Below are 21,143 nucleotides of genomic sequence, written 5' to 3'. Positions count from 1 at the left end.
TTTTTAAAAACAAATTCTGAAAAGAAAATTCAAATTTGGCCCATATGCTTGTCTTTAAAAGACTCTTTCTGGTATTGAATGTAAACATAATCATCCACATAAAACTGGGAGTGCTTAAACTGATTCTTAATACATGTATTAACCTTTTTTTGTTGGGAATGTATTTGGTATTTAAATGATTACGACTGGACAAGGTTGTTTGGAGATGCAGCTAAAAATAAGCTTTGTTTTTGTCTGATTGTCTGAAATCAGATTTTTTTTTTTTCATGTAATTTTAGCTCAAAATTAATGCAGCGATTTTGTTGATGTAATAAAAAAAGAGAGCAGAGGAGAGCGGGGTTTACTATACACTGGTTTCAAGCATGTGCGTTAAAAGATCTTAAAATGTCTGCCCATGTCTCAAATAGTATTTTTACATGTAAAAATTATCTTTCATACAAAATCTCAAGTGGAGTTTGATCCCTGCATCAAACCGAAGAGTACAAGGATCTGCAGCATTACATATCGAGCAATTTTATAGCTTTGGAATATTTTTGCCAAATTAAGATATAACATAATGACAAATTTTTCCAGATATGGATTAAGCCTAGAAAAAATGTATGGGGATTTCAATTAAAAAAATTAACGTAAAATATAACGTAAAACAATATTGAAATATTTTGGCTTTTTCATAATACACCATATAAATGTAAATGTTTTAAAATCCCCTGTAAAGCACTCAAAGGTGCAATATGTAGGAATTGGCCTTGTCTTAACACTCCAAACGAATAGGGGACAGCATATAAACAGAGTTACTGCTTCTAACTGTAGCTGCCGTTAGCTAGTTAGCTCAGTTGGCTGTGCAGCTAGCGGTCTGGAATGGGAGCCTGGAGTGGTGTTATGAGGGGCTAGCTGGTTAGCACGCTGACTTTAGTAGACATTTCTGTGACACAATACATAAACATGTCTGACATAATGACAAAATTTTTATTTCTTCTCATTCTGTTGATAATTTGCATTAATTAGGCCTATTTAATGTTTTAAACAAAATTTAGCATGTATTGCATTTTTAGTAAATGCTGTAGGTTTGGGTGCCAATCTGTTTCTGAACGAATACTGTGATATCAATCTTATGTCAATATTTTAAAGATGCTATAGGCACTTTCACAATATTTTAAAGCAAGCCTCTTGATAAATAATTGTTTATATTGTGGATTTAAGGACTAAGTGGGTAAAGGTATGAGAAACAAGTAGATCAGTCTGATGAATTCTGAAAATTATGTCACTATACTGTAGCGTAGTCTTTAAAACCAAAGAAAGACAACACGTATGTCATATCACAACATGACGATATTCAAAATAAGCAGGGTTCTCCCCAGACGGTGGAACAGCGGTGCTGCGCCGCTATACCGCTAGGTCAGCGCCGCTATACTCCGCGCGTGACGGTGACGAGCGTCCGACCGTCCGTCCGTCCGTCCGTCCGTTCCCCGGCTGACGGAGTTGATGACCGTCTGTCCGTGTCCCCCCCCCCCCCCCCTCCCCGGGACTGACGTTGACGAGCGTTCGCACCCCCCCCCCTCCCGGACAGACGGTGCGCCGCTACACTAAAAATTTCTGGGGAGAACCCTGATAAGGCAATATATAGTCCCACAATATCATTTATAATTATCAATATGTGCCCTGCCCTAATTTCTGGGAAACATCACCATTATCTTTAGTTTGGCTCAACAAGAAATATTTGTTATCTGTGAAATTAAAGAATAAAACTAAAGCAAAAAGAATGTTTGATGCAAATCTGTCACTCAACTTTTAAGTTGAAACTGAAGACCTCAGGTAGGGATAATGTACAGTACTGTGGGGAAACCTGAAGTTTCTTATATGTATATTATGTCTTTTAGACATTCGTTGGACACTAGCAGCATTAAAAATTCAGAAAACTGCTGACTGTATGAGGATTAATCCCATTACGACCATATATTCATACATTATCTAGTCCTAGTGATAAGACAACAATGGAAACTCTAAAATAAAAAACTCTTCTATAAAAAGATCTATTCAAGGCCTATAGAAACATGTATGTGTGTACAAAAAACTATCTTGTTCCATTTACTTCAAGACACATAAAGTGACTTTACATAAATTACATATTATACTGTATACATATTGTAGTACGCTACATGTACATTACGTATATAAAGTAGAACTGCAGCCAGTTGAGATACTCTTGGTTGTCTGCAGAGATGTAACAAACTGTACAGTGTTTGCTTTTAATGGAATGATTTTAAATATTTCCCTCTCACTTCTCAGTCGCGCTCAGTCTCTTTGACTTTATGAATGCCATCCCATGTGTCCTCATGTGAGTGTTCAGGTTTCCCTCAGTTTCAAACATCTTCCCACAAACTTTGCATTTGGTATTTGGCGTCCCGTCATTGTTCTCGTATGTAACATCTAACTGGTTCTCTCTCTGACTCTCGTCGTCGTCTTTGCCCCGTCCGTGGTACCGGGCGAGACCCTGTGGCTCCTTCAGCCGATGCACGATAAAGAGGTGTCGGGCCAGTGAGCGGTGCGAGGTGTAGCACAGGCCACACTCCTGACACTGATAGGACGAGCCGTCAGACTTGTGCTGGGGAATATGCTTGTGGAACGCTGCGATGTCCTCAGTGGTGAAGCTGCAGACTGCACACTTGTGGACTTTAAGGATGTTCACCTTGAGTCTCTTCAGCGGCTGTGAGTCAGAGCTCCTCGAGTTCAAGCCTGGAGCACCGTCATCCTCCTCTGGCTTCCTTTTTGGGCTGAGGCTCTGTGGTGGGGATTAAATTGATTGGTTAGAAATCAAAGGAGAAACATGAAAGTCACTTCACAAGGAGTGCTTCGTTCTGATGAATGGATACATGACTATGTTCCACAGTACCGTTTTCTTGTCAGGTGAAGCCTCCATATTATCAGAGTTGACATTCTTCCCCTCTGGGTCTTTGGCTCCATGCATCAGCTGAATATGCTGATCCAGCAGCACTCTTTTAGTGAATGGCTGACTGAGAGCTGGGCAGTGCCTGCAATTGTGCAATTAAAAAACAAGCTGATTTGGTTCTCTGTTGCTCGCATATCTACAATTCACTTGCAAATGTATTATTAATTCCTCAAAACTAAACAAAAGACCTAGTGTGGGATTAAGAGAATTGTTGTCCTCACTGTTAAACAACCAACATTGCTGATAAAATCTGTTGTCTGCGGTGAGTAGTTCTGGAGGGTATGAACGGACAATGACAAGACACTGGTTGTATGTACTCACGGGCAGGTGTAGACCTTCCGCAGCCCCTTGTGTTTCAGACGGTTGTGTCGACAAAGACTGTGGGAGGAGCTGAAGGACTTGTCACATTGACGACATGGGTGTTTCTTCAGTATCTGCAATGAGAGTGCATTATACCTTAAAATGCAGGCATAGATTATGTTTATCCTCTTTAACTTGTGGAAAGTTGCAAATCAAGAAATTCACAAATTCAAAGCGTCTCTATAAAAATGGTTTCAAATGTTCACCTTGCCATGTTCACGCCTCATGTGAGCAACAAAGACCTCCCTGGAACTGAAGAGGTTGTTGCAGTCTCCACATGTGTATCCTGTTCCAGGAGGGTTCTTGAGGTCGGTTGAGCAGTTACTGATTGTTTTCTTTAGCGGTGAAGGTGAAGGCTTCTTTTCCCCCTTGTCTTGACCATTAACATTTCCTCCATCTTTGCTGTTGTTATTAATGGTGTTGTTGTTGTTAGTGGGCTTGGTGCTGAGAGGGAGGTTTGGTGGACCCTCAGTGGTCCTCAGGGTTCCATGGATGGTCTGAAAAAATATCATGCCAATTGAATCATAGCTTAGACGTTATTAAACCCTTGTATGCGAAACATTTCTCCAAAGTATTACTCATGTAATTGCCTTGAATACTTAAATTAAGCCAGCAATACTAGGTCATACATACTTCATTAATTCACAGCATGAGGTTTAAAAACACAGTCAGGATACATTAGAAGTAGTTATTATTATCAAGCATGCCTAAAATAAATGCTTTAAATGCCAACCTTAATATGATCCAACATGAGCTGTTTCTGTGCGTAGTGCATGGAGCAGTCAGGGCATTTGAACACTGAAACTTTCTGATTGACAACATGCTGGTCAAAGTGCGTGTAGAGCAGGGACTGCAATGTGAACACGGTATCACACATCGAACACTTATAGATCATCCTGACAGAGAAAAGACAGGGAAAAAAAATCTTAGAAAAACACTAGTTGACACTGTGAAATATAAGAAACTTGAAGAGAAGAAATGTCAATGCCTAAGTGATAACAAGATAACAAATTGGGAATCCCAGAGCATCTTTATTTGACAAGGAATGAGACTGAAAAATCTACTTTTCTTACAAATGGGACCTTTTTAAGCATGGGGTACAACCAAGGCCTAACCACCCAGTTGAAAACACCTGCGCCTGAGCACCTGCATTATTCGTAGTGCTGATGATGATGACACTGAAAGTCTGTGAAAGGTTGCCATGTGGAAAAAAAACAAAGATAAGCTCCATGTCTAAAACCTACAAATCCTGCTAGTGATGACGCAGCAAGGGTGATGTTCCTCAGAAAAATGAATTGGACATGGGTATTAGGTTATATTGGACAGTGTGAAAGTAAGAGTGTGATGATGGTGTGTGAGTTCTGATGACGATTATTTGAGGGAAAAGCGTCGTGCATACTATTTCTCATGTTATTTCTGTTTTAAATTGTGTTTTGCATTGCATTGAAAATATGTGCACTTACAACAGAACTGCATGTTACTGACGTCTGTCTTAAAAGGAATACACAACTAGAACATATATGTTTTAGATTATAATTTGAAAAAAAAAAAAAGCATCCACAATGTGTTTGATGGTAAATGCAACATGTATAAGACTTACTTGGGTTCCCCTGTTTTCATTCCGGGATGCTGCGTGTACACATGAGAGTGCGTTCCAGGTGCAGACTTGAACGCCATGGGGCAGAGGGGACATTTATAGAAGACCTCACAGTGAGTGTTCTGGATGTGGGATTTTACAGTTGTAACATCAGCGAAGATCACACTACAGTGGACACAGCTAGAGGTAGAGGGAATAGGAGTTTGCAAAAGTCAGATTTACACAACATTTTAAAATAAAATATATAAATATGAGACTTGGAGAAATATGCACAGAAATATACATACAGGCATACAGACATACATACATACATACATGTATTCTTGCATTGCAGGTTTTAACTTTTTGCAAAAAGTTTATTAGCATAAAATTTTGATGGAGCAGACTCACCATAATTGGTCAAATAGTTACAAATGAGTTTTCAGTTGGAATTGATTGTGCCATGGATGAGTCCACATAAACATTTTGACTTTCCAATTTTGTCTCCTTAAATTTCATAATGGCTTTCAGTGATAGGATTGTCAATCTTGAGTAATATGGTGAGCTTATAACTGTTATTAGAATGAGAGTGACATCTTGAAGGAAAAGGAAGGAACAGAAGGAAAATTTTGTGAATTAAAGTTGTTGAATTAACTTGCTCTCACTCAAACTTTAGGAACCATATCTCAGTACAAGAGAAAACTAAAATGAAGAGTAATACTATTATGATTGTAGTCAAGGTAGACTGACCGGTAGCCGACTCTACGGGTGTAATGTAGGCAGTTCTTGGTGACATGTGACTGGAAGTGGACAGAACGGCAGCTGGCGCCACACTCTGGGCAGATGTATGGAGACTTGTGCTGGTGGATTCGCTGGTGTGACAGAAAGCTGCACTGATTTGGGAGAAGCATTTGGCAGATGGTGCATGTTTTCTGTGGGCACAGAAAAAAATAGATAAAGATAGTCATGAACTGCTGTTTGTCACAGGTCACTTTAATCCTATTAAATAATGTCCTTTATGTTCCTGAACACAGAAACACAACACTCTTCCAGGTCATGTCATGTTTATGTAGGTCTGTTTTTTGACCGTTTTTAAAAATGTGTTGATTTTGTGGATGGTATGGTAAAGAGTATACCAGAATTGTATGTAAAATAATTCATGTTTCTCGTTGAAATGCACCTGAAAGTTTTTGTGTACACAAACTTTCAACCTTATGTATCTTTCAGCTTATATTAGGAGAAGTCATATTTCACATTCAAACATTTATAATTTCTTTGAATCATATTATGTAGCAGTTACACACCTGCTCACTGGACTCCGATGCCTGTTGATAGTGCATAGCTAATGAGCTGTCATCCTGGAACATTTCATTGCACTCCAAGCACTTTAAGTTGTGCCTGCAGAGCTTCGATGCATCGTCCTCCAAGGGCATGGCTGCAACAAGAGGTGCACTGCATGGAGCTGAAATCACTGCACTTTGGGACCCACCACCAGCGACTCTCCCTTGACTTGTGGGTACTAGTGTTTGGGAGGTGGAGGTGGTGCCAGTGATGTTGGGTGGATCTGATGGGGGCGATGTGGTTATCATCTGATCTGCAGGGATTGGTTTTAGGATTAGATGTGAGCACTGCATTACGACCCCTTTGTCCTTATGGCCCCTGGCATGAGACAACAGGCTGCATTTGTTGTAGAACACCAGACTTTTGGCACAGTGGTTGCATGTGACCTCAATCCGCACACTGCGACGTTCGTAGTGCTGTGTCAGGCTCTTTTCAAGAGCAAATGAATCTCCACACTCCAGACACTTGTAGCCACGTGAGGGTAGAGGGATACAAGCTGAGGTTGGCGGAGAGAGGTTTGGGACGTACACAGGGACAGGATTTATGCTACTCAGGACTTTATTGAAGGCATCCACTACAGAGCTTTGAGAGCTGGCGAACACTTGAACCCTAGAGACTTTCTTCGAGGCTCGGCCAGGGAGAACTGTCTTCTGTTTGACTTGTGATTGTTGATGCTGTGGTTGTTTGGAGGAGGACAAGGCCTGTTGAAGATCACAGACAGCAGAGGATACAGACTGGGGCAGAAGATTGAGGTTACTAAGATGGACTGTTTTTGGCAGAAGCTTGGCATTAGCCAAACTGGAGGCAGGTACCATGACAGTCTGCTGCTGGATGGCATTAGCAGCTTTTAAGATGGCGCTGCTGGCACTTTGCACTGATGCAGCAGGGATGACTGTTGCTTTGACTGTAGTGTTGTTAGCAAGCTTTAGGTTGATGACTTGGGAACCAGCTGTCTTGACTGCTGATACAGGCAGGAAAGCTGTTGCCACAGGTTTGATAGTCATTTGCTTGGTTATTTCAATTGAAGGGCACCCAGTGGTAGCTACTACTGTAGTTGGAAGAGAGTGCCTTGTGGGAGATGAGAAAATTGCACTGGTGGTTGCCATGATAGATGGGCTAGTCTCCCCTTTTCTCAGACCCTCTGGATCAAACTCCGGCAGAACTCTGGTGACAGTACGCTTAATTTGGCCGGAAGAGGTCTTGATTGTTTTGATCCTGACTTTTGGGATGACTGGTGCAGTGTCTGTACTTGAGACAGGTGAACCTTTGCTGCTACCCTCACTGGTGACACTGGATGGGCTGTCTGGGGTTTTTGTAAGCAGCCTCTTTGCAAACTCTAGGGCAGACTCCTGTTCGTGTGGCTTTTGCAGATCTCTTGGATTTTCATTGGTCTTAATACATTCTTTCTGTTTTGTGGGAGAATCAAAAACACTCAGATCTGTAGAACTAGCCTTTTTGGCACTGAGAGCTGCTATGGCTGCTATACAAGATGAGAGCTTTGCAGAGGACTTGGCTTTGACTTGAGAAATACTGGACACATTAACAGACCCTAATGACTCTCCGGCCTCCTTGCACCCCTGACCAATTTCCTTGAGTTCCTCCTCAGGTAAACTTGATTGAGGGGGGTCAATAGACTTGGAACCACACAGAGTGCCATTGTTCTTTTTTTGAACAGGTTTTTGGTTACATGTGTTTTAGGCCTATAAACATTGTTCACTGATACATGAGATTCGAGATTCTGGTCCTCTCTCTTAGCAGTGGCTCTAAAGAATGAGCAACTTCCCTGCTTGTCCACAGCGTCATCTACCTCAATTTTATCATCATCATCAAACTCCTCTGCACTAGAGATGGGGCTGAACTGATTGAAGGTAGATGATTGGTTGTTAAGTGGCTGTCTTTCCTCTCCTGGAGCTTTCCATCCATTCTTTGTGTAATGAGTACCTGGTGGTATTTTGGGCACAGGGCCATTATGAAGTCCATTTCCACTGCCAACTGAATCGGGTTGGGGATGGCCTTGGAAATGCCTATTCTTTTCTGTTATGGTTCCACTATGCCCAGTAGTGTCTGTGTTTCGGATGTTCTTAACAATGACACTGACGCCAACATCATGCCCTGTTGAGGGGTGGTGGGTTTCGTCTTGATTGGTAATCCCTGAGCTACTTGAATGCTTGAGCTGTCCTTCATGGTCATCATGGTGGCCAGATTCAATAGCAGCTTTAGGATCCACCATGTCAGGGATGTCAAAAGCCGCCAGCAGGTCATCAAAGTCTGGCGTCTTCATATCTCCCATGGTCCTTCTCCTTTTTTGATGAGGATATCACCTGGATAACACAGTGGAAGAATAATTAGTAATGGTAAGCCATGTACTACTACAATTTGTTTCAACCTTATCTAATGTAATGACATAATTGAAGGTGGCCATTAGACCTAAAACCTTCAACAGCACCAATGTTCTTGTTTTCATTAGGTTTATAGACTCCTTTTATTTCCTCTTATATGAGATTCTGGTTCTCTCTCTTATTGGACCTTAAACATGTTATGTTATCACATTTTCCAGTGAAATTCTGTCTGTGTGTTAGTTCTTTGGTATTGAGTAATGTAACAGAATAATGACAGTGTTGAACAACAGAACTTAATGGGATCACTCAACATACTGTAGCATATCTTAGATGTTTCCTTTTTCGTGGAAATCTCATTATCAGATCATAACATGTCTTAAATGTGAAGCTATTTTGTTTATAGAGTTGTGCAAGATAAAATCTGATAATATCCATAGATCAAAGTTCCCTAATTGGTTTAAATTCCCCTAGGCTGGAATTTTCCTTAGTATATTATATCGCAAGCTATACTGTATAATATTCCTTGTACAAGGGAAAAAATTGGCCTGTCTGTCAAACTCCAAAAGTAACCCATAGTCCTTAATGAGGCATTTTCTCTTGCTAAAATATCTCATTTAGTATGTATTATAGCATTGCAGGTTTTAACTTTGCAAAAAAAAAAAAGTTTATTAGCATAACATTTTGATGGAGCAGACTCATAATTGAACCATATTTGGTCAAATAGTTAGAAATGAGTTTTCAGTTTGAATGGCTTGTGCCATGGATGAGTCCACATAAACATTTTGACTGTCCAATTTTATCCCCTTAAATTTCCAGATGGCTTTCAGTGATATAAGATTGTCAATCTTGAGCAAATTAGTGAGCTAATAACTGTAATTAGAATGACAGTGGCATCTTGAAAGAAAAGAGAGAACAGAATACATTTAGATATGAGTATAGCCACTTAACAAAAAAGTCAAATCCATGGATTTGTTATGTATCAGATTTGACTTTAAATAATATATTTAATGTTTCTGAACACAGAAACACAGCACTCTCCCAAGTACCTAAATGGTTATGTACACTACCAGTCAAAAGTTTGGACACACCTTCTCATTTAGCTAATGTTTTTTCTTTATTTTCATGACTATTAAGGTTGTAGATTCTCAATGAAGGCATCAAAACTATGAATGAACACATATGGAATTATGTGGTAAACAAAAAAGTGTGAAATAACTCAATGTGTTTCATATTTTAGATTCCTCAAAATAGCCACCCTTTGCTTTGTTGACACTGCTGCAAACCCTTGCCTTCTCTCAATAAGCTTCATGATGAAGTCACCTGAAATGATTTTCACTTCACAAGTGTGCCTTGTCGGGGTTCATTGGTGGAATTTCTTGCCTTCTTAATTGGGTTGGGACCATCAGTTGTGTAGTGCAGAAGTCAGGTTGGTACACAGCTGACAGCCCTAATTAACAACTGTTAGAATTCTATCATGGCAAGAACCAATCAGCTAAGTAAAGAGAAACGACGGCCCATCATTACTTTAAGAACTGAAGGTCAGTCAGTCCGGAAACTTTGAATGTGTCCCCAAGTGCAGTTGCAAAAACCATCAAGCGCTATGACGAAACTGGCTCACATGAGGGGACCGCCCCAGGAAAAGAAGACCAAGAGTCACCTCTGCTTCTGAAGATAAGTTCATCTGGGTCACCAACCTGAGAAATAGCAAGCACCTCAGATTAGAGCCCAGATGAATGTCACGCAGAGTTCTAGTAGCAGACACATCTCTACATAAACTGTTCAGAGGAGACTGCGCGAATCAGGCCTTTGAAGGGCATCAAATAGCTGCTAAAAACCACTGCTATGGAAAGGCAACAAACAGAAGAGATTTGTTTGGGCCAAGAAACACAAGGAATGGACATTAGACCAGTGGAAATCTGTGCTTTGGTCTGATGAGTCCAAATTTGAGATCTTTGGTTCTTGTGTTTGTGCGATGCAGAAAAGTTGAACGGTTAGTCTCTACATGCATGGTTCCCACCGTGAAGCATGGAGGAGGAGGTGGGGGTGCTTTGCTGGTGACACTGTTGGGGATTTATTCAAAATTGAAGGCACACTAAACCAGCATGGCAACCACAGCATCCTGCAGTGACATGCCATCCCATCCGGTTTGTGTTTAGTTGGACCATCATTTATTTTTCAACAGGACAATGACCCCAAACACACCTCCAGGTTGTGTAAGGGCTATTCGACCAAGAAGGAGAGTGATGGAGTGCTGCGCCAGATGACCTGGCCTCCACAGTCACCTGACCTTAACCCAATCGAGATGGTTTGGGATGAGATGGACCGCAGAGTGAAGGGAAAAGGGCCAACAAGTGCTTAGCATCTCTTGGAACTCCTACAAGACTGTTGGAAAACCATTTCAGGTGACTACCTCATGAAGCTCATCAAGAGAATGCCAAGAGTGTGCAAGCAGTAATCAAAGCAAAGGGTGGCTATTTTGAAGAATCTTAAATATAAAACATGTTTTGAGTTATTTCACACTTTTTTGTTTACTACATAATTCCATGTATGTTCATTCATAGTTGTGACGCCTTCAGTGAGAATCTACAATGTGAATAGTCATGAAAATAAAGAAAAACCATTAAATGAGACTGGTAGGGTATGTCTGTGTTTTGACCAGCAGTTATAATTACATCTACATTGTCTGACTCTCCAGCCTCCTTGCACCCCTGACTATGAGACTTGAGGTTGAGTTCATCCTCAGGTAAACTTGATTGACGGGGGTCATTAGACTTTGAACCACACAGAGTGCCATTGTTTCTTTTTTTGATTAGGTTTTTGGTTACGTTTGTTTTAAATGGTCCTCTCTCTTAGCAGTGGCCCTAAAGATTGAGCAACTTCTTTGCTTGTCCACTGGGTAATCTACCTCAATTTTATCATCATTGTCAAACTTCTCTGCATTAGATATTGGGCTGAACTTAGTGGAGGTAGATGATTGGTTGTTTAGTGGCTGTCCTCCCTCTCTTGGAACTTTCCATCCATTATTCATGTAATGAGTACCTGGTGGTATTGTGGGCACAGGGCCATCATGAAGTCCATTGCCATTGGCAACTGAATGGGGTTGGGGATGGCCTTGGAAATGCCCAATTAGGCAATTTATATCAAGAGGCAGACTCTAGATTTCAAAGTAGTAATTTGGTCATATTTTGCAGGGCAATTAATTTAATTCTCTCAAGCGTATGTTTCATGCTGAATTTTTGGATGAGGGTGCACAGTAAACTCTAAAAGACTAATTAAGACTTAGTAATTTGATTTAGGTCTTGAGTATGTTGGCTTTGGATTTTAAATAAAGTCAGAGAGTGACCTTGGGACATAAAGAAGCAATAAAAAAAATGACCTTGCCTGGGGAAAATCAGAGTTGGACTGATACTCGAAATTTTGGTATGCTGATAATAAGAAGTAAACTATTCCAATACTGATATATCAGCTCTGCTTTGGAGGATAATTGCATGAATAATCCTGTCTTTAGTTGGATGATATGATGAAGGAGGATGGATGTACATCCCAGTCAGTATGAATAATTAATAGAGCCCTTCACATTTTTTAGACTTTTTTTCACCTTATCAGTTATACCCAAAACATATTTTTAAGATATTAAATCGTTTTTGAAAATGTCCAGTTTCACATGTACCTATATTTTGTGAATTACTTTGATTGTTTGTAGATTTGTCGCCACATGGTGTGTCAGTGTTCACATGTACCATGTTAACTTTCTGGTGCTTCATGTTTCTTGTGCATTAGCAGATTCTTTCCAGTGTCATCAAGTCAAACTGTGCAAGTCGAACTGACACACAGCATCGTCATACAAGTACGTGCAATTATTCCTATTTATGCCTAATTTGTCATTACAATGGGTAATTTCATTGAACTGTTTGAGTGATAGACACATGCTGATCCACACAGGGGGTAGATGTGACATTTTGATGACGTTAAATGTGGGTACTCAGGAAAACATTTTCCTCTTCAATTACTAATTGCTCAGGATTGCTATAATTAAACAAATTAAAAGTCAAGTCAATATTAGTCCAATGAGCCGATGTAATTAATTTTTACTGGAAAGATTGTTGGTGGAAAAGAGCAAGGACCTGCATCACTACCATCTGCTGTTTGAACATATATTTTGGGTCTTATATAATTAGGAGCCTTATGAATACATTATCAAAGATGAAAGTACTTTTTATTTTAGTAATTTTCCTATCAGTGGACTGTAGGGCTGGGCGATATATCGATATAAAACTTATATCGATATATTTTTTAAATGTGATATGGAATTAGACCATATCGCATACATCGATATAGTTCAAATTTGCGCTGTGATCCTTGCTCCGGGCAAGCCGCTGACCCGGAGCTCTCTGCACTGCTCCCGCGCCCCTCCTCCTTCATGCACAGAGAGGGGAGGGGCTGGAACAGACACTCCAGCACTCTTCAACAAACACTTTGGTGGCCGCCGTTGCCCCGCACTTTTGCCTTGATACCCCGTGAAAATCATCGCACAGCCACTGGACAGCGTAGCGAGCTTCCCTTGAATTACAGACACCTGAGTGCACAGTAGTCACTCACAGTAACTTCAGTGAGTCCGCGGTTCGCGCAGGTGGAGTCTCATCATCACGATAATCTCACGTGAAAGCCTCTCAAACAGCAGCAGCGTCTCTAAACAGAAGAACGAAACTTACAGCACAGCGAGCGAGCTAAGTCGGTTTTGACATGATACGTAACTGACGTATGTGGTAGGATTTAGTCCGGTAAAGTTGGAAATATATTCACAGATTCGAACTTCCCAGTCAATAACTCATAAGTGAAACCTTGTTAAAACAAAACTGACGCCTCCTTCCTACCGTAGTAAGGAAGACAACGAGCTACAACCGTATGTTAATCAAAACGAGCGTCTGGACATTAACTCTGGTCTGTGATCAGCCGTCTGTGAGACGAGGGCGCAGGGACCGTCTACAAAGTGCAACACTGAAAAGAGAAACTACAAAAAATATTCAATAACTTCACTATTATTCAGAGTGTAGTGTCACCAAAATCACTCCACACATCAGTGGTCTCCTGCTGGTTATTCTACAATTTTTTTCTTTGGAAAAAATGTGCTTTGCCATAATTTTGAGGAATTTCTATTTGGGAGAAATATTCAATAACACTAATATTCAGTGTAGTGTCACAAAACTCACCTCACTCTAACCCTACTTAAAAAAAACTGTTTTGTAATGAAACATTAACTTGATATTGGTATTTAAAAAAATGTTTAAATACATAATCCATGTCTTATTATAAATTAGGATGTTATGGTATCAGTCTGAAAGGTAAATCAACAAATTTTATTCAGTGGCCTTGGTGCCCCTGACAAAAAACAAAGTGAAGGCCAAATGGACTTGCCCCTAAAATGACGAAATTCCCACCCACATGTCATATTTGGCTTTGACTGAACATTTGCTCTCACTTTGCATAAAAATATCGGGATATATATCGTATATCGATATGCAGCCTAAATATATCGGGATATGACTATTAGTCCATATCGCCCAGCCCTAGTGGACTGGCACTAGTCAGCAGGTTTGGGGGGTGAATGACATGTAAACAATACTTTAAAGGAAAAATTTACCCAAAAATGAAAATTCTGTCATTATCTACTCACCCTCAAGTCGATAGTTGGGGAGAATTTGATAGTTCACAACATTTCTGGAACTTCGCAGCAAAACAACGTTGTGACATTCTCTTAAACAACTGAAGGACATGGCCTCATACAGCTCGTCTGGCCTAACCCATGTCTGAGAGTCCTGAGATCCCAAATTGATTTAAAAAGAAATGATTAACTCCCTCGAAATGCAAGCTTGTGCACACACTTCAGACGGGGTGTGTGCTACTGCTTGTAGCTTTGCAGTTACATTGAAGATTTTGGCTGTTAACTAGGTGTAAATAACGTCTTTTCAAATCAGTGTGAGATGTCTTGGCTACCGGAGTCTTGGATCACACTAATGAGCTGTATGAGGCATTTTATAGTTTTTCATTTTCATTTCATTTTTGTTTTGTTTTTTGTTACATTTTGAAAAAATTCCCCATCATCATCAGTCATTTTGGCGAGTGCTGCGACACTGTTTTGCTGTGAAGCTCCAGAAATGTGTTGTGGACTTTGAAACGTCACCCAAATTACCATCAGCATGGGGGTCAGTAGATATTGACTGAATTTTTATTTTGGGGGTAACTTATCCTTCAGACTGAATGAAATATAAAGTGTATGAACATGATAACAATGGAAAAAGCTTTTGAGTAGGTCTCAAAAATGGCCACTCTTTGAAGCAAACAAAACTAAAACTAATAGAATGTGGTTTTTGTATCGAATTCTGTAAGAAAAAATGTTGCATATGCTGTTATCAAACATCTTCGCTTCACTCTTCAAAAATAAACCAGTCTGTATTTATTTTAATGTGATCAAATAGAAGATGATAGGAGTGAGATGCATCTTGCATGTATTGACGTATGTATCATGGGTGTTCGGGACAAAAGCCACAGCCATGGAGCTGCTCTGCTTGTACAATACGTGCAGCCAAACCAGCACTGCTTTCAGATCCAAACAGATGTGCACACACACAGAGAACCATATCTTGTAGCCTCATCTTTGGCTTCAAAACAATTCTCAGTTTAATCCAGATGGTGGGATAGTTGTAGAAATGAGGAAAACAAAAATGACAGAGAAAGAGAGAGGGACAAATGTTATGGAGGGGGAGGGCCGGCAAGAAATGCAGCGAGGGGAAAAAATGGCTGCTGAGCTGTGTGAGGCTGCAGCAGAGAGAGAAAGGCCTGGTGGAAATAACAGCTAGTCACAGCCATGACAGCCAGAACAGCCTGACGTAGAGAGTAAATGAGGTTAAATTCACACAAATATGAAAAATACACAACACAGAACACCTCTCAACAACTGCAGTTTAATACACATGCATCATTACCACCTGAAAACCACACAGTGTGAAAGACTTCTACAAATTCAGTAAAATAGCAATGGTGGAAACATGCAAGTGAATCAGCCACTCCTCACCCTCTTGCCTCCGTCCCTGTGCAGCCACTAGCCAAACCTTCTTTCCTTCCTTCCTTCCATCCTGCAACAAACACAGTCACAACACTACTAACCCACAAGAAGCCATCCACCCCACCCTGCCTGGAAAAAAAACAGTGCTGTGTCTTCCCAACCAGGCGAAGGCCCAGAATACAGGGTCAGGTTACATCCAGGGATCTGGTGAGTGGTGGTGGTCCTGGTGAGGATCCTCCTGAGTCATTCTCTGCACCACTAGACAGACAAACAGATAGATCATGCCCCTGTGTGTGTGTGTGTGTGTGTGTGTCTGTGTGTCTGTGCGTGCATGTGTGTGTGCGCGCGCGTGTGTAGAGGCTCTAGGCTCCTGATTCACAGACTCGCAACCAGTCACGTCCCTCTGCCCTCGTCCCTTCCCATATCTCCCTGCCCCCCCTCTGCTATGAGTCGTGCTGAATAGCACACCAACATGCAGCCAGCAGCGAGCAGCGGCGGTGGCAGCAGCAGCAGCAGGTTCTGTGCCTTGGTAGCCAGTGGCTGAGCCGTGAAGGGCTGCCATGGAGTAGCCTGGGCTATCTCTATCCCTTAGTGGAGCACAGAGACAGTATTGTTCCTGTCAGCCCTCCATCTGCCTCAAACCGGTTTCAGCTGGTTCCGGTCAGCCAACATAAAGCCCTGTGCTGCAGTACGGCCTCCAAAACACACAGGCAGAAGCAGCATGCCCACCTCCCAGGAAACACTGCAACACTTTCCACCAAACTCCATTCATATATATGTAGATTAAGTGAAGCAAAAAACACAATATGTCACAGACACATGTAAACGAGATTTGCGACCCTGGTCAGTTGCACTGCCTTCAAATTAGGCCACAAAAGTACAAAGCAGTTAAGTTACCTTTACACAAAAAAACAGAAAAGAATAAAAAGAGAAAGATCCTACAGTGTAAACAAAAACATATACAGTCAAATGCTGACTGATAACAACACCTGTATTCGACTTAACTGACTGAAAAAGAGAACATATCTAGGTAACCGTGATGGAAGCTTAATCTGTTACCTTGGCCTGTTTCTCACCCAGATGCCCCAGTGCTTTCACTCCTCACAACAAACTTTCATGCAGCTCCCAGCAGCAACTGACATACAAAGACAAGAAATGTCAAAGACCCCCAGCACAGACAATCTGCTTTGGGCAAACACAGATCACTCATAACCCCCCCTACTCCCCAGATTCCCATCAAACACATGCCACCCTGCCCACATATGCCGCCACAGAAACACACCGACATAAACATGCACGTTCATGCATATATAGAGGTAAATGTGGCATACCCTTGTCAGATTTTTTCCCACTCTGAGAGATATTTGGGAAAAAACAGTCTTCCTGTAGAGGCCTCAGCACCTGCCTTTACTCAGCCCCAACCATTCCAGCCCCCATCCTCCTCCTCCTCCTCCTCCTCCTCCTCCCCTCCCCCTTCTCCTTCCCTTTCTCCTTCACTGGGTCAGTCCTAGATTTTAAGTCCTAGTCCAGGCCTCGTTTTCTCCTGAAGCCCCCGCCACCACCACCACCTCTACCAGCACCACCACCACCACTATGGTCGTGCATGAAGGGACGGATGGAGAGAGGGGGCAGTGTTCAGCAGGCGAATCAGGCCTTTTGTCTCTGCCTGTGCAGGGGGGTGAGGGGACTCTTCTCTCTGGCTCTGGAGCAGCAGCAGCAGCAGCTGGTGCAGAGAAAGAAGAGAGAGAGGGAGACGGAGACAGAGGGAGGTGGGGGAGATGAAGAGGAAATGAGCAGGAGAGGAGTATTATAAAGACTTGAATATGTACACTATGTTCATTTTTAGGCCTGTGCCATAGCGTAGGCATATTTGTGGGAATATGCTAATAAAGAAGTCTGTACATTTTCCTTCAGGAATCAATAACATTATTTATTAATACAAATGTATAAATAGCTGAGGCCTCTGTTGTGCCAGACTGCCAACGTGTGTGCTGTGTACGCCAAGGTCAAAGAGTCACGTGTCTGCTTTTGTTGTTTTTAAAGGGAGTGTCGTAATCTAAAGACAAATACCCACATGCAGATATATGAGGACGAACAAATGTGAGAGAAGATGGCTTCTTTTCAGTCCTGATTGTCACGTACACATGAACTATTGTAATAATATTCCTGCCGTGCAAACATGAGAGAGATTATCCTGATATGATTCTTCATGCAGCCGTGTGCAGACACAGAAATAACACATTAATAACAAGGCAATCAAAAAGGCCAAAGATGAAATCTCATTACAGCACATGTGATGAATAAACCGGTAAACAAAACACCATCAAATCAAGCATTTCATAACCTACCTGGGAGAGTGCAGAGAGAGGCTTGCAGCTGAATAAGGCTGTCTCTCTTTGGCCTGCTACCAGTCCTTCATACATCTGGCAGAGCTATCAAAAGGCAGCCATGAACTAATCAGCCATCATTGTGATGGAACACTCCAGATTTATTCATCAGACAACACAATTGCATGATACACACTGCAGGGCAGTTGGATTTGTGCATATATATCATAAAAGGCCCTCATGGTGTCTCCTGCCTCTCTACAGTGTGACAGATTCAGTGCAGGAGAGGAGGCTGAGGTTGCTGTGCTCCCCACCCCGAGCAGAGACACGGTCACATGACGTCACGTTGCCTCCATTCGTGTCAGCTACAGGCAGCAGAGAGGAGCCGCTCTTACCTTAACATATCATTTTCCTCAATGTCTAGAAATCCCTGCCTGAGATGCATCCTGGGTTTTATTGCTCAAAGCTCAACTTCAACATTCAACAGAGGAATGTTCATCAGATAGTCCTGTTTTGTTGTACAAGGTATTTTTTTTTTACAGATTATTATATCCTATGATTGTAGAATATCATGGTTTATGTAAATTAGCAAACAAAATATCCGTTCCCAATCGTATGTAGGCTTCATTTAAACATGGGGGTTCTGAGATTTTTCTTTGTGATCTTTTTAGATGAGACAATGCAACCAATCATCACAATTCATGGCCCTTATGTGGACATGCAGTTCAACCAACAGTGATTTAATTTTCTCAGACTGTTTCATTTAATGTTTTTCTTAGATATATGTGAGTTAATCATAATATATATTCATAAGAAAAAGGCAAAGCATTCATAGAAATGCTGGTAACATAAACATTATTTTGCATTACCAGCTCAGTTTGTAAGATTTGGTGATATATCTAGCAGTGTGGTTGACACTTGCAACCACCTTGAACACCCATTTTTTTACTCACCCTTGTCTGACTTAGCGGATGTACAATGTAGGTATAACCGCTTGATTCCACCTGGCACGTCTTTGTTACCTGCTGTTTTGTTCCGCCCGCCACCAGCAGGTAGCAGTAGTCTGTATTCAGTATTAAAACGGGGAACGTGGAAGACTTGGGGGTGTGGATATACAAACTGATGCTATGATAAAGCAGCATCTTTAGGACACACTGTCATTAATAAAGCAACTTCTAATAAAGAATATGTTGGATAAAAATGTGCAAATGGCGCTGGCAAAGACTGCGAGCCACAAAATAAGAAGAAAAATGGTAAATGGATGAATCATGCTCAATGGGCTTTCCCTTTTATTGTTCCAGTTCAAGTATCCGGCACTGATTAACTTGACACTTAAGGGTTAATTGGCAAAAAGCCATGGATGAGGGGCAACTAGTGCTGGCCTCACCGCAACAACCTCCAACCCCCAACAGTCGGCCTGGTGTGTCAGGGCACCTAGATAACCTCAACACAACAATCTTAGGTTGAGGTGATTGCACATTAATGAAAACATAATTAATTTCCCTAAAATCCTGCATGCTGGACTTTTCATAGAAGCATTTTTTCTTTTGTTATTTCTTATCCCCTTTCTTATCTTGAGATCTTTGGGGTTCCAGGTTAAAATCCACTAATTTAAACCTGTCCTGTAAACAAATTGAAATTAGACCAGCTGCCTGAATGGATACAGCAAAGAACGTGTTGTTTAAATAGTTGCACTTTCTCTCTCTATATATATACAGTGTATATATATAAAAAAAAACCTTTGAGAACAATACAAGTTCTATGTATTTATATGCTCTCTCCCTCTTTGTCTCATGTGTAACAATATGAAATTAAAGCGACGCGTGACTTTAAATCCAAGCGCTTCCTTCGAGGTCTTTGATTGGACAGCTGCCAGGCAATTTAGTCAAACCTATGACGAGCAGCAAAGACCTCATAATGGCTAACTGTCCTTTTTAATTGACACTTTGCCGCTGAAAGGCTTTTACTTTTCATGCAGCCGGTGTTATTACTTTCATGACACCGCCATCAGAACACTTAATGTATCATATGGCATTTGAATAGAATGGATAGCATGAATAGAAAATAGGAAGGGCTCAGAAAAGGAGAGATTTGCAGCATGAGATCACTTATTGTTCACTTTGTTGGGCTTGAAATATATCCAATAAGCCTGAAGGAAAATATAACATTCCAATAACTGTTTTATGTATTATTATTGATTTATATAGATGAAAATAAAGCATAAAAATATTGTAAAGAAAATCAGCTTTCATCACAAAACATGACTCATCAGTAAAAAAAAAAACCAACAACTGAGTGCTCTTTAAATCCATGCCACAGTGCCACCTGCTGTCTCTACTGCCAATAAATGAAGTTGAGAGCCATTAAAATCCTTTAAAAGTTTGGGTTTTTAGTTGGATAATACTTTTTCTTCTAAATTAACAGAGGTGGTTAAACTTTCCCAACTCATTTAATCAAAACAAATTAATTACTCGCTCAAATGTACAAAATGCTGAAATGACCAATCAGTCAAACTTTATAATCATCGAGTTTTTGTTTAATTGTGTGAATATAATTTTAGGGGTCTCCAACGCAGGTGATCAACGGCCGGCAATCACACATGAGTGGTGGTTAGTGAACAACTTAATAAGTGGGTGAATGATTATAACTACTCGGCCTCTCGCCGTGTGGTTACCTCAGGTTCATGCCTTCGCTGTGCAGTACTTGAAAAGCCTTATTCTTTTGTTGTCCGCTCTGCAGTATGGAAATTCACCTCAGTAATGTTCCCCAAAAGGATCATACGAGTGCTTTAAAGATTAGAATCAATCAATGATACACTTTGTAATCTTAGTTTTAAATTTACTATATAAACAAAGTGATTTTTTATAGACGGAAAAGCAGGAAATTCATAAAGATAATATTACAGAATAAACACTGAACAGTCGAGCCAAACACAAAGAAACCGAGGCTAAAGTGAGTTAAAACAAGAAGGCAGTACAGAAAATGTAGAAATGCAAAAAGCCGATATGAGTCATTACAAGTAAACTGAAAAAAAAAACAAAACATAGAACAGGACAAAACACAGAAAAAGACGGGGAGGAAAAGTTGTGGAAAAAGAGATCAATAAAATCAGTAATATAGATGCAAGAATCAAAACTAAACATCAATGCAAGAATATAATCAATGAAGGACAATAAGAAGACAACATCAC

The 21,143-nt window shown here is 40.9% G+C and overlaps 1 protein-coding gene across 1 annotated transcript; it reads right to left on the bottom strand.

Moving 5' to 3' along the window:
* Positions 1–1,533: 1,533 nt before the first annotated feature.
* On the bottom strand, positions 1,534–18,231 carry znf532 (zinc finger protein 532). Its single transcript, XM_030435344.1, is given in 11 exon segments — positions 1,534–2,779; positions 2,891–3,029; positions 3,269–3,381; positions 3,514–3,804; positions 4,041–4,203; positions 4,908–5,084; positions 5,634–5,815; positions 6,188–7,914; positions 7,917–8,545; positions 16,958–17,349; positions 17,975–18,231. Coding segments are annotated over 9 exon segments (3,894 nt in total). The 5' UTR covers positions 8,515–8,545; positions 16,958–17,349; positions 17,975–18,231; the 3' UTR covers positions 1,534–2,275.
* Between the last annotated feature and the right edge of the window lie 2,912 nt (positions 18,232–21,143).

The sequence above is a fragment of the Sparus aurata genome, chromosome 12, assembly GCF_900880675.1.
Source record: "Sparus aurata chromosome 12, fSpaAur1.1, whole genome shotgun sequence".
Taxonomy (NCBI): domain Eukaryota; kingdom Metazoa; phylum Chordata; class Actinopteri; order Spariformes; family Sparidae; genus Sparus; species Sparus aurata.
The sequence above is the reverse complement of the archived record's forward strand: the minus strand, read 5'-3'. Positions and strand labels throughout refer to the sequence as shown.